General features: G+C 42.1%; 2 protein-coding genes across 8 annotated transcripts in view; one reads left to right on the plus strand and one right to left on the minus strand.

Annotated features, from left to right (window-relative positions):
* Nucleotides 1–18824, minus strand: part of LOC137877648 (zinc finger MYM-type protein 4-like) — a 28863-nt gene extending 10039 nt beyond the window's left edge. Inside the window, exons 1-18 of one of the 7 annotated variants that reach the window (XM_068717679.1) lie at nucleotides 18733–18824; nucleotides 13785–14469; nucleotides 12998–13050; nucleotides 12759–12908; nucleotides 12407–12470; nucleotides 10790–10986; nucleotides 10404–10528; nucleotides 9658–9877; nucleotides 9287–9502; nucleotides 8230–8380; nucleotides 7673–7788; nucleotides 7181–7543; nucleotides 6900–7050; nucleotides 5952–6127; nucleotides 5625–5802; nucleotides 4768–4881; nucleotides 3746–3789; nucleotides 3416–3554 (exon numbers count right to left, since the gene is read on the minus strand). In XM_068717679.1, coding sequence (XP_068573780.1) covers nucleotides 3416–3554; nucleotides 3746–3789; nucleotides 4768–4881; nucleotides 5625–5802; nucleotides 5952–6127; nucleotides 6900–7050; nucleotides 7181–7543; nucleotides 7673–7788; nucleotides 8230–8380; nucleotides 9287–9502; nucleotides 9658–9877; nucleotides 10404–10528; nucleotides 10790–10986; nucleotides 12407–12470; nucleotides 12759–12908; nucleotides 12998–13050; nucleotides 13785–14433 — 3106 coding nt within the window. In that variant the 5' untranslated portion in view covers nucleotides 14434–14469; nucleotides 18733–18824. Of the gene's footprint in view, nucleotides 1–3415; nucleotides 3555–3745; nucleotides 3790–4767; nucleotides 4882–5624; nucleotides 5803–5951; nucleotides 6128–6899; nucleotides 7051–7180; nucleotides 7544–7672; nucleotides 7789–8229; nucleotides 8381–9286; nucleotides 9503–9657; nucleotides 9878–10403; nucleotides 10529–10789; nucleotides 10987–12406; nucleotides 12471–12758; nucleotides 12909–12997; nucleotides 13051–13784; nucleotides 14470–16275; nucleotides 16525–16763; nucleotides 16854–17760; nucleotides 18016–18732 lie in introns of those variants that run through there. The other 6 variants (XM_068717675.1, XM_068717676.1, XM_068717673.1 and 3 more) reach the window with 6 other exon arrangements.
* adprs (ADP-ribosylserine hydrolase) lies at nucleotides 18766–23455 on the plus strand. Its single transcript, XM_068717684.1, has 6 exons — nucleotides 18766–19486; nucleotides 20025–20121; nucleotides 20274–20481; nucleotides 20830–21017; nucleotides 21114–21214; nucleotides 21980–23455. Exons 1-6 carry the CDS (start codon nucleotides 19288–19290, stop codon nucleotides 22366–22368), a joined length of 1182 nt encoding a protein of 393 aa, XP_068573785.1. The 5' UTR covers nucleotides 18766–19287; the 3' UTR covers nucleotides 22369–23455.
* The last annotated feature ends 241 nt before the right edge of the window (nucleotides 23456–23696 follow it).

Consider the following 23696-nt stretch of genomic DNA (forward strand, 5'->3'; position numbering starts at 1 on the left):
TCCCGTAAAAAATGAGCCAGTTTTACAAGAACGTACAAAGACACAAAGAATGATTTAATACTGATTCAGTTCTCATGAGTGTTTCATCCAAAGTAGAAGCACATTTAGCAGCACAGTTGCCTGGAGACAGCTCCATGAACCTGCATCTTCTTGTCGAGCACATTTTCACTTAGATTTTTTTAGCATAAATTGTTCCCTGTTGTAAACGGAATACGCTGATGAGCTTTTTTCAAAAACATAACAGAAGGTGGTTTACCTAAAAATGGCCTCCCTTTCATGAGAAACCTGTACAGTGACATACGTCCCCCCCCCCCCCGAGCTGCATCTGGGCGAGCATGTAGGCACAAGTGACCTGAATAAATGTAAGGATCAGGCTGTAGGACAGGTGTCACTGTTGCTACAGTCATGCATTACAGTGCATGACTGTAATGTAAAGTGACATCACATCGAGGGATGCGTTGGTGGTAAAAGCATGTGTAAAAACAAAAGCGCGCACGCGCGTGCATAAGAACGCAACATAAAATAGTGGAAGCACAGAACACTTTACATAACATACACAAATCAAGTGAAATGAACGAAACATCACATTCACAAGTTTTAGGACACTTGACAAATGTGCCATGATGCGGATCAGCTTTATTGTCATGTTCATGTCTCATGACACGGGTAAATAAACGAGGTATCTTTACTTGCATGTTACAGCACCGTGTTGTAGGCCAGTGAAGCACTTAAGGAAGTATCTCAATCTAAACTGTTATTCCATCAGTTACAGATGATCATCACACAAAATAAATACCCTTTGTAGGAAGACGATACACAAAGACAGCCTTAAAAAATGTTCTGTATAAATACTGCCATGTAAATATATATATAAAAAAAAAAAAAAATACCCAGTTAAGTGAATCACTTCACTGCACCATCAGTTTGCAAATACACATTCATGTAACTGCTGAAAACGATAGGGTATTCTGTGTTTACTGTCAATAAGGTATTGGGTTAAACTAAAACAACAGAAAAGGAGGTTATGGTCACTAAAGTAGTGTAGGTGTGAACACAGCCGGTTAATCCTGTAGTTTAATCTGTTCAATCTTTGTCCGAGGTCTGGGTAGAAGACAACTTCTCACGTCAGCAGGTCAGGAGGCTGTGGAGAGAAAAACTTGGGTGACAAACTCGACCCTCTTAACAAATCAGTTGAATTCACTTGGAAAAAGTACATAAATATCAACCGATCATGCCAGTGCATCATTGTTGTTGTCATTTCTAGGATTTTAACAGCATTAAAGCTGCATGAGGTACTTATCCGTATTGTATTACCGACAGTAGATGGCGGTCAGTTAGGAGACGGGGCAGCAGCAGAATGTATTTTAGGCACCTAAAAATATGGATCCGTTTTAGTGGATGCTATGTTTACAATATTTTGCCTTGCTGTCAGTCCTTTCCAATGAAGTCGTTTCAATAACCGTTTTTGTCAATGAGACAAAGAGACTGGTGGTTTTAAAAGGAGAGCATACAGCTTCAGTTCCCAGTCGCAAAGGGCTATCTGATGGCAAAGTAATGCATTGAAATTATTCTAAACTGGTTGATTTTTTTTGATTTTTTTTTTTTTAAGGTGTCTGAAATACATTTAGCAGCTGCCCATGTCCAAAGCAGAAAATTGCTTTGCACCAGAGCTGGTTCTCCTGTCCGTTTCTCCAGACTGGGGGCGTCCCGACCGCCACCTACTAAAGGGAATAAACTGACTATGTTTAAGTACCTCATACAAGCCCACTTCAAAAAAATTGGAGCTATCCCTTTAATTTAGTGACGGTTATCGCAATTTACATGTAATGCACACAAAAGAAGAATCCTTGAATAGTGGACACAATTGTGGTACAAAGATACATTTTAAAAACTATTTCATGGTGTTGTGGTATATTAAAAGTGTTGCGTTATTCAGAAGGCTCACCTTGTGCTTCTGGTTCTGGTTCAGGAGCTGTTTTGTAGATCAGTCTGGTGTGGTAGAGTTCAAAACAGGGCACAGGACAAAGGCTGGGCTCTCCTGAACATGTCTTACAGTAATACGACGTCTGCCTCCTCATTGTCCCACTCTTCAGCTCACAATGCTTCGTTTCTGAGTGCTCCCCATCTTTGCTCTCCTCGTCCTTTGCCTCCTCCGACTCTTCTTCCATTTTCCTCACTGGCTCCTCACCCTCCTCCGTCTTGGGCTTCTTCTTCTTTCCCTCCTTCTCCTCTTCCTCCACTCTCTTCCTCTTGTGTTGCGAGCAGACCTTGCAGTCAGAGTCGGTCTCCCTCCTGGCCAGGAAATGGCGTCCGGTCAGGCGCGCCGGCACGCCGTTACGCGGCTGAGTTTCTCCCTGAGGTTTTGGTGACAGCGCTGGAGATGTGGATGCTTCCACGGATGGCCGGTCAGGTTGCGAGGAGCTATCTAGCAGAGCTGGTGCAATTATTGAAACAGCTAGTTGTGAACAACGGATAATTGAACGAACCAAAAAAAAAAAATGAATGGAAATATATTAGATGGTGTGCAGGGTTGTGACAAACACCCTACAAAAGGCACACCGGCCATGGCCAGAAGGAAAATAAGCTACTTTAACAGTGCTATTAAAACTAGGCATTACATTATTATGAATGTTATTACGAATGTCTGTTGTGGGTATTAGCACACAGACTGATTGAAATAGCAAAAAACTCAAGTTTGTAACTAAATGTAGCATCGTTAGTCTTGACCACTTTTATCTTTCACCATTTATTAATTATCAAAATGTAGAATATTATCTTTGTCATGGCAGAAAAGGTCAATATTAGCTCAGTATATCACAGTCTTTCTTGTGTGGACTGTGAGAGTAAAAAAGCTCAATATCATATTCCACAAAGCACGTTAAAAGTTTCTATGCTTTTGTGACGATTCACCTTCTTGATTCTAACTAACTTTTCTGATAGGTGTCATAGGACACATAGCAACTGCCTCGTAGAGAAACCTAACCCTCCAAAACCACGAGCTGTTTGGTTTGACCAATGCGACACAAGGAGATGTTTGTGAGAGATGTTTCACACACCAAGCAGGACTGAAGATTCAGCATCATCAGAGTGTGTAGAAACAGCAGATATAAGGTGAACGGCCATAGGGAAAAATGTAGAAAAATTGTATGCAAGCGTCAACATTATCCCAAGATCAATTTTAAGTAGTTAATGAATAAAGTTAAAGTTTCAAATGTCTGTCTGAACAGTGTGCAGTAAGTAGATGATATGCACACCTGGTATTTGGACACTGTAGTGCATTTTACAGTCAAACTGCTGGATGGCACACGCACCATGTGAAACCTGCGCACCTAGCCATTCTGTGACCCGTCTGAACGAGGTGAAACATGGCTGAACTACCCAACTTGTTTGAGTGGGTTGTTTTTTTTGTAGTTACCTGCTAAATCATCAAAGGGTGTCGGCAGCTGGCACATGCTCTCTTGGTCCATGGTGAAGGGCCGACACAGAACCGACTTATTCTTCATTTGACGGCGACGGGGCATTGGCACTCTCATGGCATCAGTCTGTGTACTGGCCTGGAAACACGCATCAAAACGATACTAAGTAGATCCGATCTGGTTCTTGAATCAGAAATATGCTGCATTGGATTGTGTCTTATTTCTGAACAGTTCTCATACCCTATTATAACATTTAGAAACTCATTTTTGAGTGAAGACCTACAGTGTCAAGTCTAACCAGAAAAAAAAACACAAAACACAGCACGTACATGGTCTAGGTTCTTGCCATCAACGTTGGAGGTCGGAAGTGCTCCTAGAAAAGAAGAATAAAAACAGCACTGCATTAAACCCCACTGTGAGTAGTGCCAGGGACGTGCGGTCAGGGGAGGCAGGTGAGGCAGAAAAGTAAAAAACAAATAATGCTAAAATAAAATAAATATTAATATTTCTCTACTGATCTGTGCTATAAATGTAATTTCTGTATGATTCCAATCATTTCAAAATCAAAATCGCTGAATTAGCGCATGTCCTGTTCAAACAGAGGAGACACGTGAGGTGAGGCAGCGACGAGCTGTTCCTCACCTCAGATTGTGAATCCTCACTAACTGGGTTGAGCGCGTGCCTTTTGCTTTCTCCTCGTTTGTCACCACTGTAATATTTGTAGACACTTTTGCACAGAGAGGCAAACAGTACCTCTGCCTCAAAGAAGAGGGTGGGCGAGAGCCCACGGGTCGGGTTCATGCTTGTTCTGTCATTGCTCTTCTTCTACACTTCTCTAATTCTTCTTATATTTTGCTTTGACCACAAAAATTTAAGATTCTATATCCAAGCTTAAAAATGTCTCAAAAAACAAGGAAAAATGAACAAATCAACAGCAATTCAACGTTGGACAGGTAAAGTAACCTTTTATGTGTTTGTTGTTCTCTTTATACATCCGGGGTTGTTACGCAGATTATCGCAGAACCTCACGATTTTCGCGGGTGGCGCCCGCGAGCGCTCCGCTTCTGAAACGCTCCCGGTGGGGCAGATCGCGGCGCACACGCTCCCGGTGGAATCAAATATGTACCTTACCTATGTGTGTGTAAAGAATGCTGATATGAAATATGAAAAACAACCAGTAGTCAATGTGCAAGCTGCCAATTGAATGGTGATTTAAGCTTCTCTATTGGGTTCATATATTTGTAAATCTGACTTATGTAGTGTCAGTGCCTCACCAGCCACGAACCTCACCGCACGTCACTGAGTGGTGCATACCATAAATGTAGAAAAACAATTGACTGATCTAACTAACCAGTAAGAGCAGTATCTGCTGACACACTGGGCTGAGAGGCAGAGCCGTTGGCCAGTGACACGACATCAGCGATGACGGGATTCATCTTTGAGGAATGGTGGGGCTGCGTTGGAGCTGGATGAGGAGAGAAACACACCGAGGTTAGAACACTTCTGGTAGTTTTCCATCCTCTTCTCACTGGGTGCACTCCATAACCCGACTGACATGGTGCCAGTATATTTATCGGGCTTTGGTAGGTTTTAAATCAGAATCGAACTGCAGTTGGTGGCTTTTTTGGTTGCTGACAATCAAATCAATCAAACCACTCCCACACGATCCCAATGTTAAATTCTTCAAATAAATTGAACTTTAAAAAAAAAGGTTGCTCTGATGTCCTTTGTCCAAGTCCTAAACTGCTGTAAAATGATATATTGATATTTCCCACTTTCATCTCATTAAATCTAACTCATAACTAGCAAATATGAATTCATTTTCAGAATTTTAAATGCCACTTTGTTTACATAATGCTACTTTGGTTGTGAAAAAACTAGATTTACCACCTCGCAGTTTTATGCCTCCGCCAACCAGTCATGTTGCAGTTTACATCCATGTTTGTCCAAAATGTAATCACTTCTTCATTTTATCCCATTAGGCATTTGTCTGAACTTGTCATTACTAGCATATGAATTCTTGAGTTAGGGTCACGTTGACCTCTAATCAGTTCAACCTTTCAACCAAATTTGTAAAAATTCCTCCTGAGATATCACTTTCAAGAGTGTGGACCGAACGGATTGACATACCTACGTATGTACATGTACGGCAGGTACACGGCTACTCAACATCATACTGTACAACACCGATGCAGTAACACAATTTACCAAACGGTGTTTGTGGGGCCGTTCCAGTACCGTTACTGCTGGTGTGCTGGCTCGTTTCAAAATGCAGGTAGCAGTACTGCAGCAGGCAGGGCAGGTTGCAGAAATTACGGACTGAACCCAAACACTGCAGCTTCTCAGCCATATAGCCCTGTTTCCGACAACCATCACACCGACCCATCTGGACGGGAGAGGAGGAGCAAGAGGGAAGAAAAGAGAAGATTTAGAAAGAAAAAACAAAAACAACCATAACCACGAACACACAGTACGGCAGTCGCCTTGGTTTAATGGCTATTAATGTACAGTGGAATGGGACACCTGTCTCCTTACCCCATAGTAGAGCACAGTGTATTGGGACATGCAGTGGGGTCTACAGAACTCCTCCATCCTGCCTCCGTAGTGGCTGTGCAGCATCTTCTGGTTGATGCCGGAGCAGTAGGTGCAGGGACGCCAAGGATGATCCTTGTGATGGGATGTCAGGTCGTGTTTGAAAAGTTGCTTACAGCCTGGAACAGAGGAAGGGTGGGCCTTATATTATTTAAATTACAGCAGCAAAAATACACATTTCAGCCCACAAGTCCAATGACACTGAATACATGTGTTATTTAGATCCAGGTTTATTATTCATCTAAAAAAGTATGGAAGGTCAGAGTGGCAGTTGGTTGTGATTATTTTTGCAAAGATCGGAACCACTAGCATTAATCAGACATTCTGCATTTTCAATAATATAATTAAACAAGCAGATTTTTTTTTAAGTGAGTTACATGAGGTGCTTGAGGTAGATGGAGGTAGGCCCAGTTTGGAGAACACTTTGTTTTGGCAAGAGTGTGTAATGTGTCTTAAACACAAACAACCAAACTGATTGAGTTCCTGTGTTCTGCGAAGTGAAATCACTGTTTTTTTGTCAATGGAGTCTTGTAGCTTTGAAGAGAGCATAGATGGCTATAGTAGCTTCAGTTCCCTGTGGGAATGGGTGTAAATATTATAAATATAGCACACACAACTGATATTGACTTTTTTTAGGTGGCTAAAATAAGTTTTGCTGCTTCTTGCCCACAGAACTACATTAGTTAACTTTCATGCTGGTATTCCTCTCCGTTCCTCCAAACTGGGAGCATGCCCACCGCCATTTACTGCAGGTATTACACCGTCTATGGAGAAGTACCTCATACAACCCCACTTCAAAAAATCCAAACTATTCCTTTAAGGCTTTAATTCTTCAACAGAAGCGTCAGGAACAACGATGTAGGCTAAAGGAGCAAAACCGCGTCTACTCACTTTCACCGCAGAAGATCAAGTCCTGTTGGTTATAGCTGATGGTGTCAAAGAGCACTTTCTCCTGTTTACAGAACTCACACACTATCAGGATATTCTTCTGGGTTTTATACTGCTCACAGCACGTCCTACTGCAGAACATAGAAATATGACCCTGAAAGAAAGATATCATCATCATCATCATCATCATGGTTAGTTGATGAGAGTTACCTTCATCATGCATAAGGGTTAGGGTTAAGTATCCACATTTACTTAGGAGTCAGCATGTGAGCTGTGTTCCTTACTTGGTGACTGAGTAGCAGTGGCTTCATGTTGAACCGTTTGCTGCACTGATGGCAGGTCAATTTAGAGGTGTCACTGGGCCCGCCCTCTGCTGGTTTCAGGGGCTGACCAGCAGGAGTTCTGGCCTGGGCTTGCCCTGGGACAGAGGGGGAGGACATGGCTGGGTAGGGAGGCACCAGTGGGGGCACTGAGGTATGACTGGGATGGTGGCCCTGGTAGGGGACTGAAGATGGGTGGTCCTGAGGGATGGGAGGGACTGAGCTGGCTCCTGCAGAGGGCCCTGGTTTGGGGGCATCTCTGAGGGAGGGGTCCCTGAGAACAGAGGTTCCATTGATAAGGTCTGGCTGAGAGGTGGCCCCGGACTTCTGTGAGGACGAGGTGAGAAAAATAACAGCAATGTCAAACCCACAAGACGACAAGGCTTAGACCGACAGATGTTCCATCAACAACGCTTGTTGGAAACAAAAAAGTTGGTATGCTGTTGGTGCCTTTACCCTGTATATGGAAACACAGTCATAGGAGCAAAAGTTACGAATGGTGCCGTCCACCATGGCCAGATGATACTGAGGAACAGCTGACACCTTGCACAGGCAGCAGGGGAATGCAGTACCTACGGGGAAAAGGGGAAAATAAAAAGTAAGGTAAGATAAAACTTTATTCATCTTGAGGGGAATTGTTGTGCAGTAGTTGCAATATAAGGTGGGAAAGAGTGCAAATAATAAATATATAAAGTCTCAGATAACAGTACGTTGCAAATGGAAAATACATACTACACACACATATATATATATATATACATATACATATATATATATATATATATATACATATATATATATATATATATATACATACATACATACATACACATACATACACACACACACACACACACACACACACACACACACACATATATACACATATATACATACACACACACACACACACACAAAAACACACACACACAGATATATAAAGTAAGGTGGCACCTGTGATGTTTTGAATTCAATAAATCCTTAATATTAGTATATTTATCGCGTGTCCTTACCAGTGAGCATGTGTCGCGGTGGTCGACTGCGGTCCACACAAGCAGATGAACAGTACAGTTGGACTTTGCCCCTTTGGTCTCGTTCCATGATGGTGAAGGACACTATAGCTATTTTGTGACAGTTGGCACACTCAACGGTCTTTCTGCAATTCTACGCAAAAACATAAGTAGAATTCAAGAGGTTTGCATTTGCTTGACAAACATGAGTGCAGTGTGTGATTTCTGATGTTATGTGAATTGTGGGTACTTAAAACTGACATCCTATTGCCATTTGGAGCCACGAATAAGAAAACATGTTAAGTATAGCCTAAGTCAGTGGTTCTCAAAGTATGTGAGACATGACACCAGAACGGTAAACAAATGGGCTATCACAATAGTAATATTGTTCGTTCAGACAGATAGTCTGTAGGTTTACATAACGGGCAGGTATTTGACAGGGACGAAAAGAAAAACAGAGGAGATGAACAAGGCAATGTGCTCAGCTGACTAGAATCAAAAGAAAATATGACGGAGTAGGGCTGTTGACGTTATTAATAACTCACCGAAACATTAGCCTAGATTACATTAGGTCTCTGTAATTGTCTCTATTTCTCATACCAAAAGTCAAAATATGTTGAAAAATATAGACGTAATCAGTTCCAAAATTCACATGTTATCAACTAAATATTCTGCTTCCTTTTTTTAGCTTTTCAAAAACAGTTTTCTGCACTCAGCTGTATTAACAGGGATGTCTAGCAGCAATCTGACGGCACCAAAAATTATATTCATATAACCACAATAATTTTTTTCCTGTTCCTTTAGGGTGATACCATCATAAAATATGACGCCAGGCATTTAAAGCTTCATTTGAAAACCTCATTCAAAGCTTTGAATGTACATAAATGACGTTTGGTAAAGCCCTCTGACGATGGCTACTTTGCTCATGGGTTCACAGTGAAAGCGGTGGAGAGACCAATGTGTATTTTTAAGTTTAAGAACCACTGGCCTAAATGTTCATCATACATGTTCCTGCCATAAATTCTGAACAATCCTTAATTAAAAAAAAAAAACAACATACCTGCTTGTAGGTGCCAATACAGGTGGGACCACAGAAGTTGAGCTGAGATCTGTCGATTGTGAGCGTCTGACAGGAGCCTGAGCTGCTGCTACAGTAAAGTCCGCAGCCTTCGCAGCAGTTCATTGCTAGGTGCCGCATCTTGCGCCATGTTACAAAGCAAGCATCACTGCAGAGTCTGTGCAGACGGCCTTGATGGGTGACCTCATGCTCGATCTGCTGCAAAGTTGATAAAAGTCAAACACAAGGAGAAGAAAGAATTAGACCGTAAAGTAAACACGCAGAGAACCTTGGTAATTACTGCCGACTTGGCTTTATAGTCACCTTAACAAAAATCTGCCTTTACTGTAAAATCTGCCTTTTGTGTCTCTTACCCTGTTAGAGACTCTGCAGACACTGCAAACAGGTTTGTCAGGCGGTCGCTCCACTGGTTTCTCAGGCGGCTTCTCAGGCTTCCTCTCTAGTCTTTTATCAGGAATCTTGTCAGTCTGTTTCTTGTGTCTAAAGACGGACAGACAGAACTGGCCACAGAAGTTAATGTAGGTGTTGTCGTCTCCTGGAGTCGTGATCATGTCCCTGGGCTGAAGGATCTCCCTGCAGCGAGACACGCACAAGAGTTAAATACAGTAGTCAGGTTAGGGCATGGAACGTACTAAAGAGGCAAACGAGCACGAAAAGTTAAATATTGAGTTACAATTGACATACATTATGCACTCAAGCAATACTGTCAGCAAGTTTATTACCTGGACAAAACTTAGGAAGTCGGTATGAAACCGTTTCTTTTTTGAGTCATGTGGAAAAATATATGAATATATAATGAAACTTAAAATTACTAAAACTGAGACAATCACAAAATGAAGTGTTGTGTACAGTGAAATAATGTCAAGGAAAACACCCACCCACCCATTGAGGCACCCTTTACCCTCCCGTATACGTCAGTTGCAAGACAACACCCTAAAATAAACATAGTTTTGATTTAAAGCAGGAAAGCACAGTTTGACCGTGAGTGTTTTCATGTGCTAAATGAATACGACTCATATAAGCCAACTGCCAGCTTATGTCAGCAAAATGAAGGCCTGATTTAAGTTCATACTGATGTCAAGTGGAAGCAAAGATGTACCTGCTGCACTGGAAACAGGAGCGGTTCTTGTTGGCTGCAGGCAGGTGGCCGGTCAGACAGACCGTGGAGCAGAAGAGCTGCGTGGAACCTTTTCTTTGGAATGCTGTTTGGCCTTTCAGCAGAACCTACGGCCATTTACAAAACCATGAGACATTAAATCAACAAGAAATAAAACCCTACATCACTGCCAAAAGCCCCGACACATTAAAAGTTAGAATGTGATTAACAGATCTGGTCAATATAGTACATATTGCAATATTCCATGTCAATTACAATGCATAGAACATGATTGGTGTTCACTCAAACTTTTCACATTAATAATACTTTTTCCCTAATAGTATCTATGTGGAGGGCTCTTGTTACGCAGGACTAAGTTACACCAGTACCTTAGAGCAGCCACTGCAGCGAACGCTCCCAGGAACGGAGGGCTGAGGTGGGCGGAGGGGTGCTGGTACCAGAGCTGGTAGTGAACTTGGGATTGGAGCTGGTGGTCTGAGAGGTAAGGGAGACATGGCTTGTAGGACAGTACCTCTACCAGGGATAAAAATGGTCGTCGCAGGGGGAGCTGGGACTGCTGCTGGAACTTGAGTGGATAAGAGGGGAAAGGTTGTTAAAGAAATTCTATATTTTTTTTAATAATAAAACACATGCATGGTAATTGTGCAGTTCTGATGCACTTGCTGCAGACACAGATGTATCTGTTGAGCTATTCTGGCGAACCAGCGTGCACAATACCACTGCCCCCAAACTGGAATATCTTGATTGAATACAGTAGTTATTAATGCTTTAAGGTACACATACATCTATGATTTGTCAAAATATCTGATGTTAAAAGGTCTACTGGTAAATGCCTGTACCTGTGGTTTTCCAGTCAGCCCAGTAAATCCTGTTCTTAAAACTACAACCATTTCCCAATTCAAGCAAGTGGCGCTACACATTTTGAATGCCGTTTTACTAACTTCCAGAGTTCCATTGGTTTCAGTTCAGAATAGGGCTGGGGCGATTCCTTGACTAAATCCACGTCATAGATTACAAAAACAAATTGATTTGCACGTGTGCCGTCGCGTCTCAATAATGGCTGCACCCGATCACAGCATGCATTGCCCCAGAGAACAAGCTGGGGCTATTAAAAAAATAAAATAAAACAAAAAACCTTGCCCACGATCCTCTTAAGAGTGAAAGTGAGCAGCACAGTCCAACTCAACTCAATAATGAAGCAAATAGCTAATGTTAATGGAGGTTGCATTGAGTAACATTATGATGCGTTCAAGCTCTCTCTCGTAAAAATGTATATTGGGCAAAGGTAAACTATCATGTTATCCTGATGTGTTTGAATGTCATCTTGTTAAATTTTAGTTTTTGGCAAGAAATTTGAACAAATGCAGTTGTTTGAAGGAGATATTTTCACAACAATATAAATAGATACTACCAAGGGAATTATGGCCGGTTTAACTTCATGAACATATTTAGTCGTTTTCATTTACAAAATGAACAATGCAGCGGATGAACCGACATGTGTGACAAGTCATCCTGATTTCAGAGCTCTCTTGCAGTGAGTTATAAATGTGGACGTGTGTTTTGGGAGGTGAAGGACTACATTTTAAGGTGGGTGTACCACCTAACATTTCATTTTGACAATATAAAAGATTTTGCAAAATACCACAAAAGTTAAAATATGGCTTGTTGAGAAATGAGCGGCACTAACAGAAGGTGGAAGCAGACAGTAGTCATTTGGCTTAAACAAATCCACTGGTATGGTCCTTTAAGTGTGGTCAAACAAACCAAATAGCTCTTACCGGCAATAACCTAACTGCCCACAGCATTTCCTGTTCATGCTTTGAAGCCACTGACTTTGACCAACAACCCACATTAGTTTCCTGCCAATGTATCTTTCTTATCTACCTGACAAACATGAACCGGGCACAAGACGACCACTACAAAACATAAACTCTGATGTTCAAATGAGAAAAAATAGGTCACAAAGAACAAACAAGTGAACTCACCAGAAGGGGAGGTAAAGGTGCTCCCTCCACCTACAGAGTAGACGGAGCTGATCCTCAGCTCCTCCTGAAATGAGCACACATCAAGATATCAGATTTGGTTTAATTGGGCCTTTCCAGGCAGTACTGTTGGAAGTCATATAATCATATTATTGATTTATAGTGAATAGTTTCTGTATTGCTATAAACATTCTACAATTAGTAACAATCAGCACACAGTATGAGTTGTCAGCAGCTTCAATCCAAATATATCATTCGATTCTGGTGAAATCCTCTCCTATTATTACATATGGAAATTACAAATCTACACATACTACAATCTACACATGGACAGCAGATCGCTGCCCACACCCACCTCCTGATTCTCCAGCTCCTCTTTGATCTGTCTGATGGAGCTCTGAGGCAGTAAAGCATTGTCGTAGCCCTCATCAATTGGCTCATCTTTAATATTGATTGTAGTAGGCAATGGGGGAGTACTGTCCTCCATCGGAGCAGCCTCTGACCTCTGAAATAATAAAGAGTTTTCATAATTATCTGCTGAAGGTTCAAAGATTTTAGAATTGCAGTCGCATGACAATCTTTCCAGATCCCTACCTCTCCCTCCTGGCTATCTTCAGTCTCCTCTGTCTGGTCTAGGACGCCTCCATCTGACAGAAGGGTAGAAAAGAAAACAAATAGAATACATAATATAGAATAAAATAGAGAGAAACTAGGCAAACAAGGATTCCATTTCCATGTGACGACCCGAGAACATGTTTAACAGTTTAGTTAAATATGCTGAGAATACTAATTTAAAAATGTGTAATGAAAAAAATTGTTCAAGCTGTAGTAATATGCTGTTTATTAGCACTTCTGTCCCACTAAATCAGTCATACTTATAATACTGTCCAACTCCTATCTGTGACCATGTTGCTATGATTTGGTATGGCTACTAATAGCAAACCCCACTGAGTTTTTGGGCTTGTTGTACTGCAACGCAGTCAACACGGGTGTGACGTCTTTCAAAGCTTCTAATTCCAGTTTACGAGGTAAATAGAACGCAGCTCCAGTCTCAAGTATAGGTCAACCCCCCTCCAAATACTGGACCATACATTGGCCATAATAAAACTCAATGGTGTCTTTCGTGAGACCCTCCCTGCCTTGTTAATGCCCATTTCTTCCAAAGCTCTAATAAACCTAGTGCCATCACAATGACATCATCAGGGTTATTTTATTTATTTTTTTCAGACTGCAGGAAGCTCCCACTAGAGCCACAGAGGACATTATACAACTGTTTTCACGGGCTGAACAGCACTCTGTGTGATAAATGAACTGAACTCAATGTGTAAAATATGGCATTCGTGAGCAATCTAAATTCTCATGTGCATGCAGCTTTCTTTACCTCGGCTGTTATCAGGTGTGTGGTCCTTTGAGGAGTGAGAGGTGTTAGCAGACTCTGTGCTCCCTTCCCTCTCCTCCTCTTCCTCCTCATCCTCCTCCTCCTCCTCCTCCTCCTCCTCTCTGGGCTGAAGGGCAGAGGGTTTTCCTGGAGTTGCGTTGTTTCCGACTCTTGGTTTGACTGCTTTTCGGTTTGCCTTACCCACATTAGCATCCTCCAGGCTGCCCATTGGCAGGGCAAAGTGCCAGTCTTCATCTTCTTCATCATCATCTTCTTCTTCTTCTTCTTCTTCTTCGTCTTCCTCCTCTTCCTCTTCTTCCTCTTCTTCCTCTTCTTCTGGACCAAACGCAGGAAGGCCATCTAGTGCGTCATCACATGCGGCCCCTCCACTTCCTCCTCCTCTTTCGTTAGCTCCCATGGTAAACGAGGAGGGTCGGACAGTGGAAGGGGAGGAACTGCGAGGAAAGGATGACTCTCCCACCCCCTCATCCATTTTTTCTTCTTTACTGCTGCCATTGCTATCCTCTTCTCCTACCGATTTGTGTTCCCCTTGTCCTGAAGTTTCGTCTACTGCCTTTGCCTCGTCCTGACCTCCACTCCGGGAAGAGCTGGCAGAACCCCTGGAGGAGTCCGCAAAGTCTCCAAGCCCCATCACTTCGTCAAACACTCTGGACAGGCGCTGCTCGTGCTGTAGGGAAGACAAAGGTTTGGGAATTCCTGTTTAGCACTCAAAGAAAAATGCACATTCATCTTCAATTCCTCACCGTCAAACCTAATAACTGCTTTAAACCTCAAAGTGTCACAGTTCTTTACTCAAGACTCATTTAAGGAATAAAAACATCTGATCATCTGTTTTTACATTTTTCTATTTTCAATTTAAACTAAAAACCCATCTATTTAGTCTGGCTTTATTGTAGCGTTTTGTCATTTTTTGTTTGTATTACTTATTACGTCTGATTTATACAGTGTTGTGTGTTTTATGCTATTGTTGTAGTATTTATAATGTTATATAATAGTTTTTTTATAAAAAAAAATACACTTTGGGAAATATTGGCAGACATAGAATACAGTAAAAATTTACTTTGACTATTATTTCCATTGTTTTTCAGCTTTTTGTTAACGTATACAAACAAACAACAAACCTGTCCCACCCACTGGTACACCCAGCTAGAAGAACAGAAAAGTAAAAAAAATAAAAATAAACTACGCCGTGCCATTTATAATGTTTTTATTTCTCATTTTATTTGGCTTTAATTTTTGTTAAGCTATTCACAGTTGTATTTTTTAAACAATTTGTCTTCATCTTTGCTCCATTTTTGTCTTGTAAATCCTTTGGAAAGCACATTCAATTGCATGAAAGGTGCTATATAGATAAGACTTGATAGATTCAGTGTTTTGACACCGATTTAAAATGATCCCAGTTAGGATCCAGGTCACACAGTTCTCTATATTTTTACCCATGGTAACTGACCCCTAAACCCTTAGAAGCTGGTCCCAGATACCAAACTGTACACCATGATCATCTGTTCCTCTCAAATAGAAAAACATAAGTTCATTAAGCCATTCATGTTTTATAATCACATCCCAAATATTATTTCTTTTTAACTTAATGAACCATCAGATTGTGAAATGTCCCACAAACCTCCTGCTAATATCATCTCAGACAACAATGTGACAATGTTTACCTCTTTGGCAGCTGCACATAGTGAGGGACATTTGTACATCACAACTGTACTTTTCAGTTCAAATTAAGCACTGGGCAATCGAAAGATAAGCACTGGTGTATCTACAAATTATGGCTCTGCTCCATTTAACAGCCATGTCAAAGACACAACATGCACAATACCAGGGCTGTGTAGGTGGGTCTCCTAAATGGAATGCAGCCACCTTTAATGTTGTTGTGCTCTTCTTGTTATTGCATATCAAAATGCTTGCCAGAATAAGGTATATTAGTCTTAACTACGGCATACAGTGCAGGTCTGTCTTCATCCACTATAGACATGAGTGCCAAACAAGTGCCTATACTACACACAGACAGCCTCCAATAACAAACCCATTTTAGATACAATTAGCTGGAAAGCTTAATTCATGCCATCACCATCACATAAGTAATAACACAAAAGTGACAGTACTATGCACACAAATCTCAATCTACTGTGAGTGTGTTTGGATGTAGAGCTGGGAAGAAATAATGTAGTATCTCCGTCTATGAGATGCGTATAAGACAAGGTGAGTATATGTTTGGTTTAACACGAGGAACCGTACAATATCATCAAATAACGGCCTCCCCTCACCAAATGCAAGCTCTTCGTGTCCATGTTTAAAGGAACTAGCTATACGAACCTCAATGCTATCAATGTCTTGCTATGATGGATTCTAATGATACAGGCCGAATGCTGTCCGGTGTGGAGAAGGCGTCCCACCAAACCCCATTCAAAATGCATCAGATGTATCGCGTCCTGGCACACTTGTAAACGTATACAGACACACTCACCAAGTAATCCAGTGAGGCATCTTAGTAGTTGCTGGAGTTTGAGTGAACATTACATTTAAGTAAGTGACTCGCATGCCAACACTTAAATTAAATTAAATATCCACTTTTTATTGTTCGCAGCAGCCCTCCGCGATGAAACCTTTGTGGAACCAGTGATCAGCTGCACAGCTGCGGTGCTGGGTTAATAAATGCTCCTGGGGTTCATCAGAAGCCCTGCGTCATATCCTATGGCATATGTTCGTTTTCACATTATCAAGTCGGCAGGCAGTTATAGGCGCAGCTTGGCGTGGCGGTGTGCATCAGTGCAGGATAGCAGCGAGCTACGGGTTCGTAACGTTAGGCTAGCGAGCTAACGTTAGCTTCAATGTGCACATCCCGACCAAAAGCTAGCCCACAATAACGGAATGTCATACTATGTAGATATCAGCAAACCAATGTAGCTTACCATCTGGGTGTTTCTTTGAATATATTATGTTTATATGTCTTACCTTTAATCGTTTAAGTCTAAATTCCTCCGACTCCGCCATGTTTTAATTATGCTGCAGACGCAGTGCTTCCAAACACCCACCCTTTTCGGGTTATGGCTTATGTACGCAAGCAGCTAACAATACTAACAAAAATAATGCTGCTGTAAACTCACTGAAGAGACATGGTCACTTTAAGTCAGCAGACAACGGCAAGGTTAGGTGAAGCACCTGTTGCACAAGTTAAATGATGATTTTGGATGTAACTTACTTTAGAAACATGAGAAACATGTTACATATAAATTGGCCAAAGGGCCAGTTGTAGCCTTTAGTGGCATCTAGCGGTGAGGTTGCGCATTGCATCCAACTGTATTCCCCGCTTCCAAACACTGTCCAAGCGTGAAAACACTGTAGAAAAACCTACGGTGGCCTTTAAGTTCAGCAGAAAACTTGCAACTTCGACGTCACTCTGAAAACATTTGTCCCTCATCAGCGATTTCCATTTACGAAAGGCCACACCAATATTTATCCTGGTTTTCTGCCGTCGCGCTTTTGTTTTGGTTCTTCACGTTTGCGCTTCTTTGACAGCGAGGGTTCACGCAATTTTGCTTTTTCTTGTGATAAAAAATAAGTATGATCCTCCATTTGTTAATATTTGGGTTCTCAAATTTTCCACAACACAAAATGCGTATACTGCACCAGCAACCACTTAATACTATTGTTCTTCTTCTTCGCCTTCCAAACGGTGCATTCATGCAGACATGATGCAGACACTTCAAACTATAAACGTCAAAGGCCCTGTTTAGAACCAGTCTTTAGTTTGTCCGTTGTGGGACACGGTAGAAACATGGCGGTGCAACATGGCGGGCTCCGTTGAAGAGGGCCAGCTTATATCTCTTGTAGCTATGAAGGGCTCATTCTAAGCTAGCGAAGGCATAACGAATCATAGTTTCATGCGATTAACGTTATGCACTAATCAAAACAGAATAAACATTTAATGTTTGCCAATATATCCACTTACTGCTACACACTGGTCCTTTAAATATAAAGACGACGAAGAAGAAGGTGGGGAATCTGTAGCGTTACCGTATTTTTGGGTGGCTCTTCTCCGTCTTTTGCTCTTGACATGTTAGGAAGTTGTCAGTAATGGTATTTTGCTCCTGGTAAACTGATACTTATGTTGCATAAGCGTAGTCTTCTTTTATAAATGCCAAATATATTTTACTTTTCTAGTCCGCCCATGTAGACCACCACATTACAAGCCCCGCTTTTTCAAATGCCGTCTCGAAAAAATACGCCCTGCTATATTCGCGTCAATACGGTAATTCCAGTTTTGAATGTCCACGGAACTGGATATAAACGACCGCCAGAGGATTGTTGTTATATGGTTGCACTGTGGTTTATTCAGCTTGATGCACAGCAAAAAAACGTATACATATTATTTTCCCACAATCTGACAAACTGTTCTCAATCAATCAATACACAATTAATATTAATATACCTAAGCAGCATGATACATTGTCTTTTAATTAGAAAGTGATTTCGGTCTCTCTGCAAATCTGTTTGATCGCTAATAGAAACATTACAATATGTGGCCATTAAAAGGGTACCTGTATATACGTAAGACACAGTTTAACTAATTGTATTATGTTACGTTGTGTTAAGAAATGTCTGTAAATGTCACCACTCTTGTAAGCAAAAACAGTAAGGGTAGTTGTTACTCGATTATTCAAATAATTGTAATGGGTTACGTACGTTTTTAGATCTTATTTTAATCGGAAGTGATTAGAAAAGGACTGCAGTTACATTCATTCTTTTTTTGATCAGGCAGCCAGCTACCACCTGGGGTCCGACTATGTGGACTCAAGACAAATTGTACAAAGCAAAATGTAGAATAAGACCAACCCACAAGGAAAGAAGACACTGCCCCTGTAATTTGTCCTACATTTTCACCATTCTACATTATTGACCCATTTATTGGTGAGAGCCATACCTCATCTTCTCAGGGCCAGAGCTCCAATCCAGCAGAGGGCGGTCTTAACAAATGCATGGCTCTACCGTAAATATGAGGGTATCTGCGCAAGCTACAGCATACTGCGGACAGAGAAGAGTGAGCTCGGTGCTAATAATGGCAAAGCAGTCTACACGTCTACTTCTACTGATGTCCCATTCTTAACTTTAACAAAAGGCACCGATAATTATCTTTTTTTTGTACACAGTTGGTTGCATGTATTGCATCCACTGCGGTATCGAATGCCTTTCCTTTTCATAGAAATGTACAAACCACAGCAGACAGCAGCTGTCTGGTAATGGAAGCCCGCTCTATATAACCGTATTTCTATGTGCGCCGACCCGACGCTCTCATCGGGGTCAAACAGCCATCAAAACGTTTTCAGGAAACAGTAGAGAGGCGGAGTTGAGCCGACATTTGTTATTGTTGTTATCGTCGCTTGCGTTGTATCTTCTCCCCTGTCCGACAGTCTCGTCGGCCGACCAGCGGGGTGTTTTCCTCAGCTGTAAGTTGATAAGTCTCTTCACCAGCGAATGAATGGCAGTGACGGCGGTGAGAGCGGCGGCGGCGGCGGCGGCGGCGGGGGGCCCAGCGTCTTTGTCCCGGTTCAGAGGAGCGCTGGTCGCGGCTGTGCTGGGAGATTGTGTCGGGGGAGAGTTTGAAGGAGCGGAGGAGGTCCCCATGGAGAGCGTGCTGCAGCACCTGAGCAACCTGGACGACGAGACCAAAGGGAGTGGTCAGTGAAAGGAAGAGATTTCATACCAGGGTCCGCGGGAAATGAAACCACGTTACCATAATACAGGGCGGCACTGATAGCAGTGGGAGAGATACATTACTCATGAAACGTTTGGTCTGAAGTCATTTATGCAGTAAGGATGCACTAACCTGCCAGTACCCAGATACCTGATATTATGGGGTAATGATCTTGGTGAAGTAAGGCTTACCAACACTTGAAAATCCTATAGTCATTCTGAAACACTCACATCTATTTATTCTACCATACTGTACATTAAAATAATAGGAAATGGTCACCAGTTATGGGTACCCAGAAGGACCTTCACAAACTCAAAGTATCCCATTTAAAATTGAGAAAACCAAGCTTCAATTTAACATCAGAGAAAAAGGGCGAACAAACTTTATTTGACAAGTCACCTAAGAATTGATTCATTTCTTTCATTTACAGACCTTGCTGAAATTCTAGTAATACTGATATGTGATGCAAGATGTTCTCGTGCATCATGCAGTGTTTCTGTGTGTGTGTGTGTGTGTGTTAGGTATCCTTGAGTACAGTGACGACACTGCAATGGCACGCTGTGTGGTCCAGTCTCTACTCACCCGTGCCGGCTTTGATGAGCAGGACATGGCTCGCAGGTATTCAAGTGCACACTGCCGACACCAATGGCTTCTTCTGCAGAGTGCATTACGGTGGAAATATTGTTCCAAAGGCTTTTGAAATGAGTTGAGGGTCGCACTTACACTCACAGACACGCACAAAGTGAAGCTCTGGTGTCTCACCACTCTAGGTTTGCTAAGGAGTACAGTATGTCTCCGGGTCGTGGCTATGGTTCTGGAGTGATCCAGGTGTTGAAGAAGCTGTCATCCCCTCAGCTCAGTGACGTGTACCAGCCGGCCAAAGACCAGTTTAATGGCCGAGGCTCCTTTGGGAATGGGGGAGCCATGAGGGCGGCTCCCTTCGCGCTGGCTTTCCCCGATCTGGCTGATGTGAAAAGGGTGAGCAGTGGGCATCCTTGGGGCAAAAAAAACCCCCACATCCTTGGCAACATGCATGTTAAAGCTGTGCACATTTTATGAATTGCTATGCCTCAGTAAGTCTGTAAATGTGTGCACTAGTTTAATTTCTTGCCCAGTCACTGTGGCCCAAGTGAGAAACATTCAGCCCACTAAGTTCAATTCCCATATTTCATTCATTTAAAACAATATATCTAACACACAAAAATACTTTAGCCTAGAAATTGATAGTAACTTTCATGCCAAGTCAAGTCCCACATCACCAGGACCCGAATCAAGTAAAGACCATTGACTCATTGGGTTTGATGACTTTCCCTTTTCCCTCTCCAGTGCGCCTGTCAGGGTGCCATGCTGACCCACTCCTGCTCTCTGGGTTATAACGGTGCGGTGCTGCAGGCGTTAGCTGTGCACCTCTCCCTGCAGGGGGCAATAGACAAGCCCCAGCAGTTCATCAGCAGGCTGATCACAGAGATGGAGGAAGTGGAGGGCAACGAGGAGACGCGCAACGATGCCAGAATGTGAGTAGTACATGAAGAGGTCTGAGTTGTAACCTGCTGTTCATTGGCATATTATTTCAGTGTCAAATCTTCTTTTAACGCTGTGTTTCCGTCCAGCCTAAAAGAAGCAGAGAAGCCGTTCTGCGAGCGCCTCCACAGAGTTAGAGACCTGATGGACAGGAGCACGGTCAGCATAGAGGAGGTCATTTCTGAGCTGGGTCAGTATCAGTTCATCTTCGACTTACTCTTGACTTTTCATTGAGGTTTTTAGTACCCATCCATCCTTTGTTGTCCCTCCATTGACAGTTCTCAACACCTATACTTTTATACAGACAGTATGCTATTTTTATTGTTATCTAGGGTCCCAACCAATGACAATTATTATAAGTATTGATTACTCTGACACATGTTTTCTCAATTAATCATTCATCCTAAAATATGGGAAATGTCACCTGTCACAGTTTCCTGAAGCCCAAGTTGACTTATTCTCTTTGCTTGTTTTGTCCAAGCAACAATCCAAAATCACAAGCTATTAATTCTACTATTAGAAAGATGAAGATAACCAGAAGCGGTAAATTATTGCTAAGAAGACACTTAAGCTGTAACTGGATTTTTAAGATGGTTGCTGATTACATTTTTCTGCTGGTCAACTATTTAATTAACCGACTGTTCGTTTCACCTCCATCCAACCGTTTTCATGATAACACATAACTGTAGGATGGAATTCCATTTCCTCTTGAAAACTGACATTCTGTAGTGGAGAAGTGATCTACATCTTGCTGCTTTTGTTGAGTTAAAGATTTTATCGTATTTGGATAGAGCGATTGGATTGTTTCAATAGGGGCGATGGAACTGTCTTCTGTGTTGCAGTCCCACTGAACCCAGCTATATTTACTAAACATGTGTGCCTTGTGAACAGCTCATGCCCGAATCTAATTTCCACGACTTCGTATCACTTAACATCTTCCCGTCTGCCCTCCCAGGTAACGGCATTGCAGCGCTCCACTCGGTCCCCACCGCCATCTTCTGCGTCCTCCACTGCCTGCAGCCCAGAGAGTGCCTCCCGGCGAACTACGGCGGCCTGGAGAGGACAATAGCGTACAGCCTGGCCCTGGGAGGGGACACAGACACCATAGCCTGCATGGCGGGGGCCATCGCCGGGGCCCACTATGGCATTGAGGCCATTCCCCAGTCGTGGATTAGGTGCTGCGAGGGGGCGGAGGACGCAGACGTGAACGCAGAGCGGCTCCGCATGCTGTACCGCCGGTCCTCACAGGGAGGGAGTGGGACGGGGCAGCGGAGCTGCGAAGATGCACCTGAAAGCAAGTCAAGCGCTTCTAACGGCACAGAGAAGAAAGCTGGAGCTGAGTGACTCCTCAACTGGAGTTTGAAAAACAAAAAAAGGACTCTCGAACACACACACACACACGCACATAAATTACACACACACACTTAACAAATACCTTTTTGTTTTTCGGACTGTGTTGGTTAAATGGGAACTTGTGATTAAGGGCAAGATATCTGAACATTATTTTAGTGCTCATACAGCTCATTATTTTCTGAGACCCCCAAACGTGTAAAAAATTAAAATGCTAAATTTGTCAGGTAACAGAATGGTGAAGCCGAACAAAGAAACATCAAGATGTCAGCAGATGGACTGGATTCACTGTTTCCTACAGAAATTTGGTCTGTGTATGCACACACACACTAACACACCTCTCTCCCTTCCCTGATCTGTGTTGAACAATCCTTCGTCATGTGAAAGTTGCACTATGAATTGGCCATGTCTTGTTTTATCCTTTTGGTGGATAACAATTATTTAATAAACTTTTTTTTTTTTTTTTAATTCACTTTTTCCGTATGAGTGTTTATTTCGAATGTAAGACTCAAAAAGCAAATTTGTGCCGAGATGTCTTATTACTAATCCTGTAGCCCAGCACAACTCCAAACCTACAGGCTGCAGGAGATTGCTAGTATTAGGAAAACAAGAAGACTACAGTCACAGTGGTGAGACTGAGCTAAATGCTAATGTCATCACGCTAACATGCTCCAGGTGACGATGCTAACATGCTGATGTTCAACATGTTCACCTTCTTAGTTTTGTGTCAGCTTGCTAATATTTGCTAATTAGCACTAAACACAACAAACAACAGAGGTTGATGGGGATGTCGGTAGTTTTGCAGGCATTTGGTTCGAAACCCAAATACTGGACAAATTAAAATATTGACCTGATGATGGTGCTAGATGAAAAGTAAATGGTCCAATAGTTGAGAGATGCCTTTTTTTGTTTCGCACACTGTTTACACGCTGGTATCGGTGTGTATGGAGAACAGAACAATCTTTCTCCAGTGTTTATATTTTGTGCAGGTTCCTGTCTCTGAGGACTCTTCCTGCTGCCCCAAATCAAATATGTCCTATCATTTAAGAAAACAAAATAAAGTGGAAAATTGTTATACAAACCTGTTTCTTTCTTGTTGCAAAAATGTATTTAAAATACATTTATGTATCTTTGATTTGAAACCTTTTGCAAATGAGCATTTATTATAAACTGCAATGGAAATTAAAGGTTCTCTGTATGACATTCAGAGCATTCATTTTTGCAGTGAACAACTATTTATATAAAGATCATTTTGGAGTAAAGTCTACAGGGAAGGAAGTGTCACCAACTGCTGTTATTGGGAAACACAAATTCACAATAAC

This window comes from Cebidichthys violaceus, unplaced genomic scaffold (genome assembly GCF_023349555.1).
Source record: "Cebidichthys violaceus isolate CVI_PGR_0920_01 unplaced genomic scaffold, fCebVio1.0.p SCAF_22, whole genome shotgun sequence".
NCBI lineage: Eukaryota > Metazoa > Chordata > Actinopteri > Perciformes > Stichaeidae > Cebidichthys > Cebidichthys violaceus.

Coding starts and splice junctions, on each gene's coding strand:
- adprs (XM_068717684.1), top strand. CDS start 19,288: ATGGCAGTGACGGCGGTGAGAGCGGCGGCGGCGGCGGCGGCGGCGGGG. Junction 20,122..20,273: donor GAGCAGGACATGGCTCGCAG/GTATTCAAGTGC, acceptor TCACCACTCTAG/GTTTGCTAAGGAGTACAGTA. Junction 20,482..20,829: donor ATCTGGCTGATGTGAAAAGG/GTGAGCAGTGGG, acceptor TTCCCTCTCCAG/TGCGCCTGTCAGGGTGCCAT.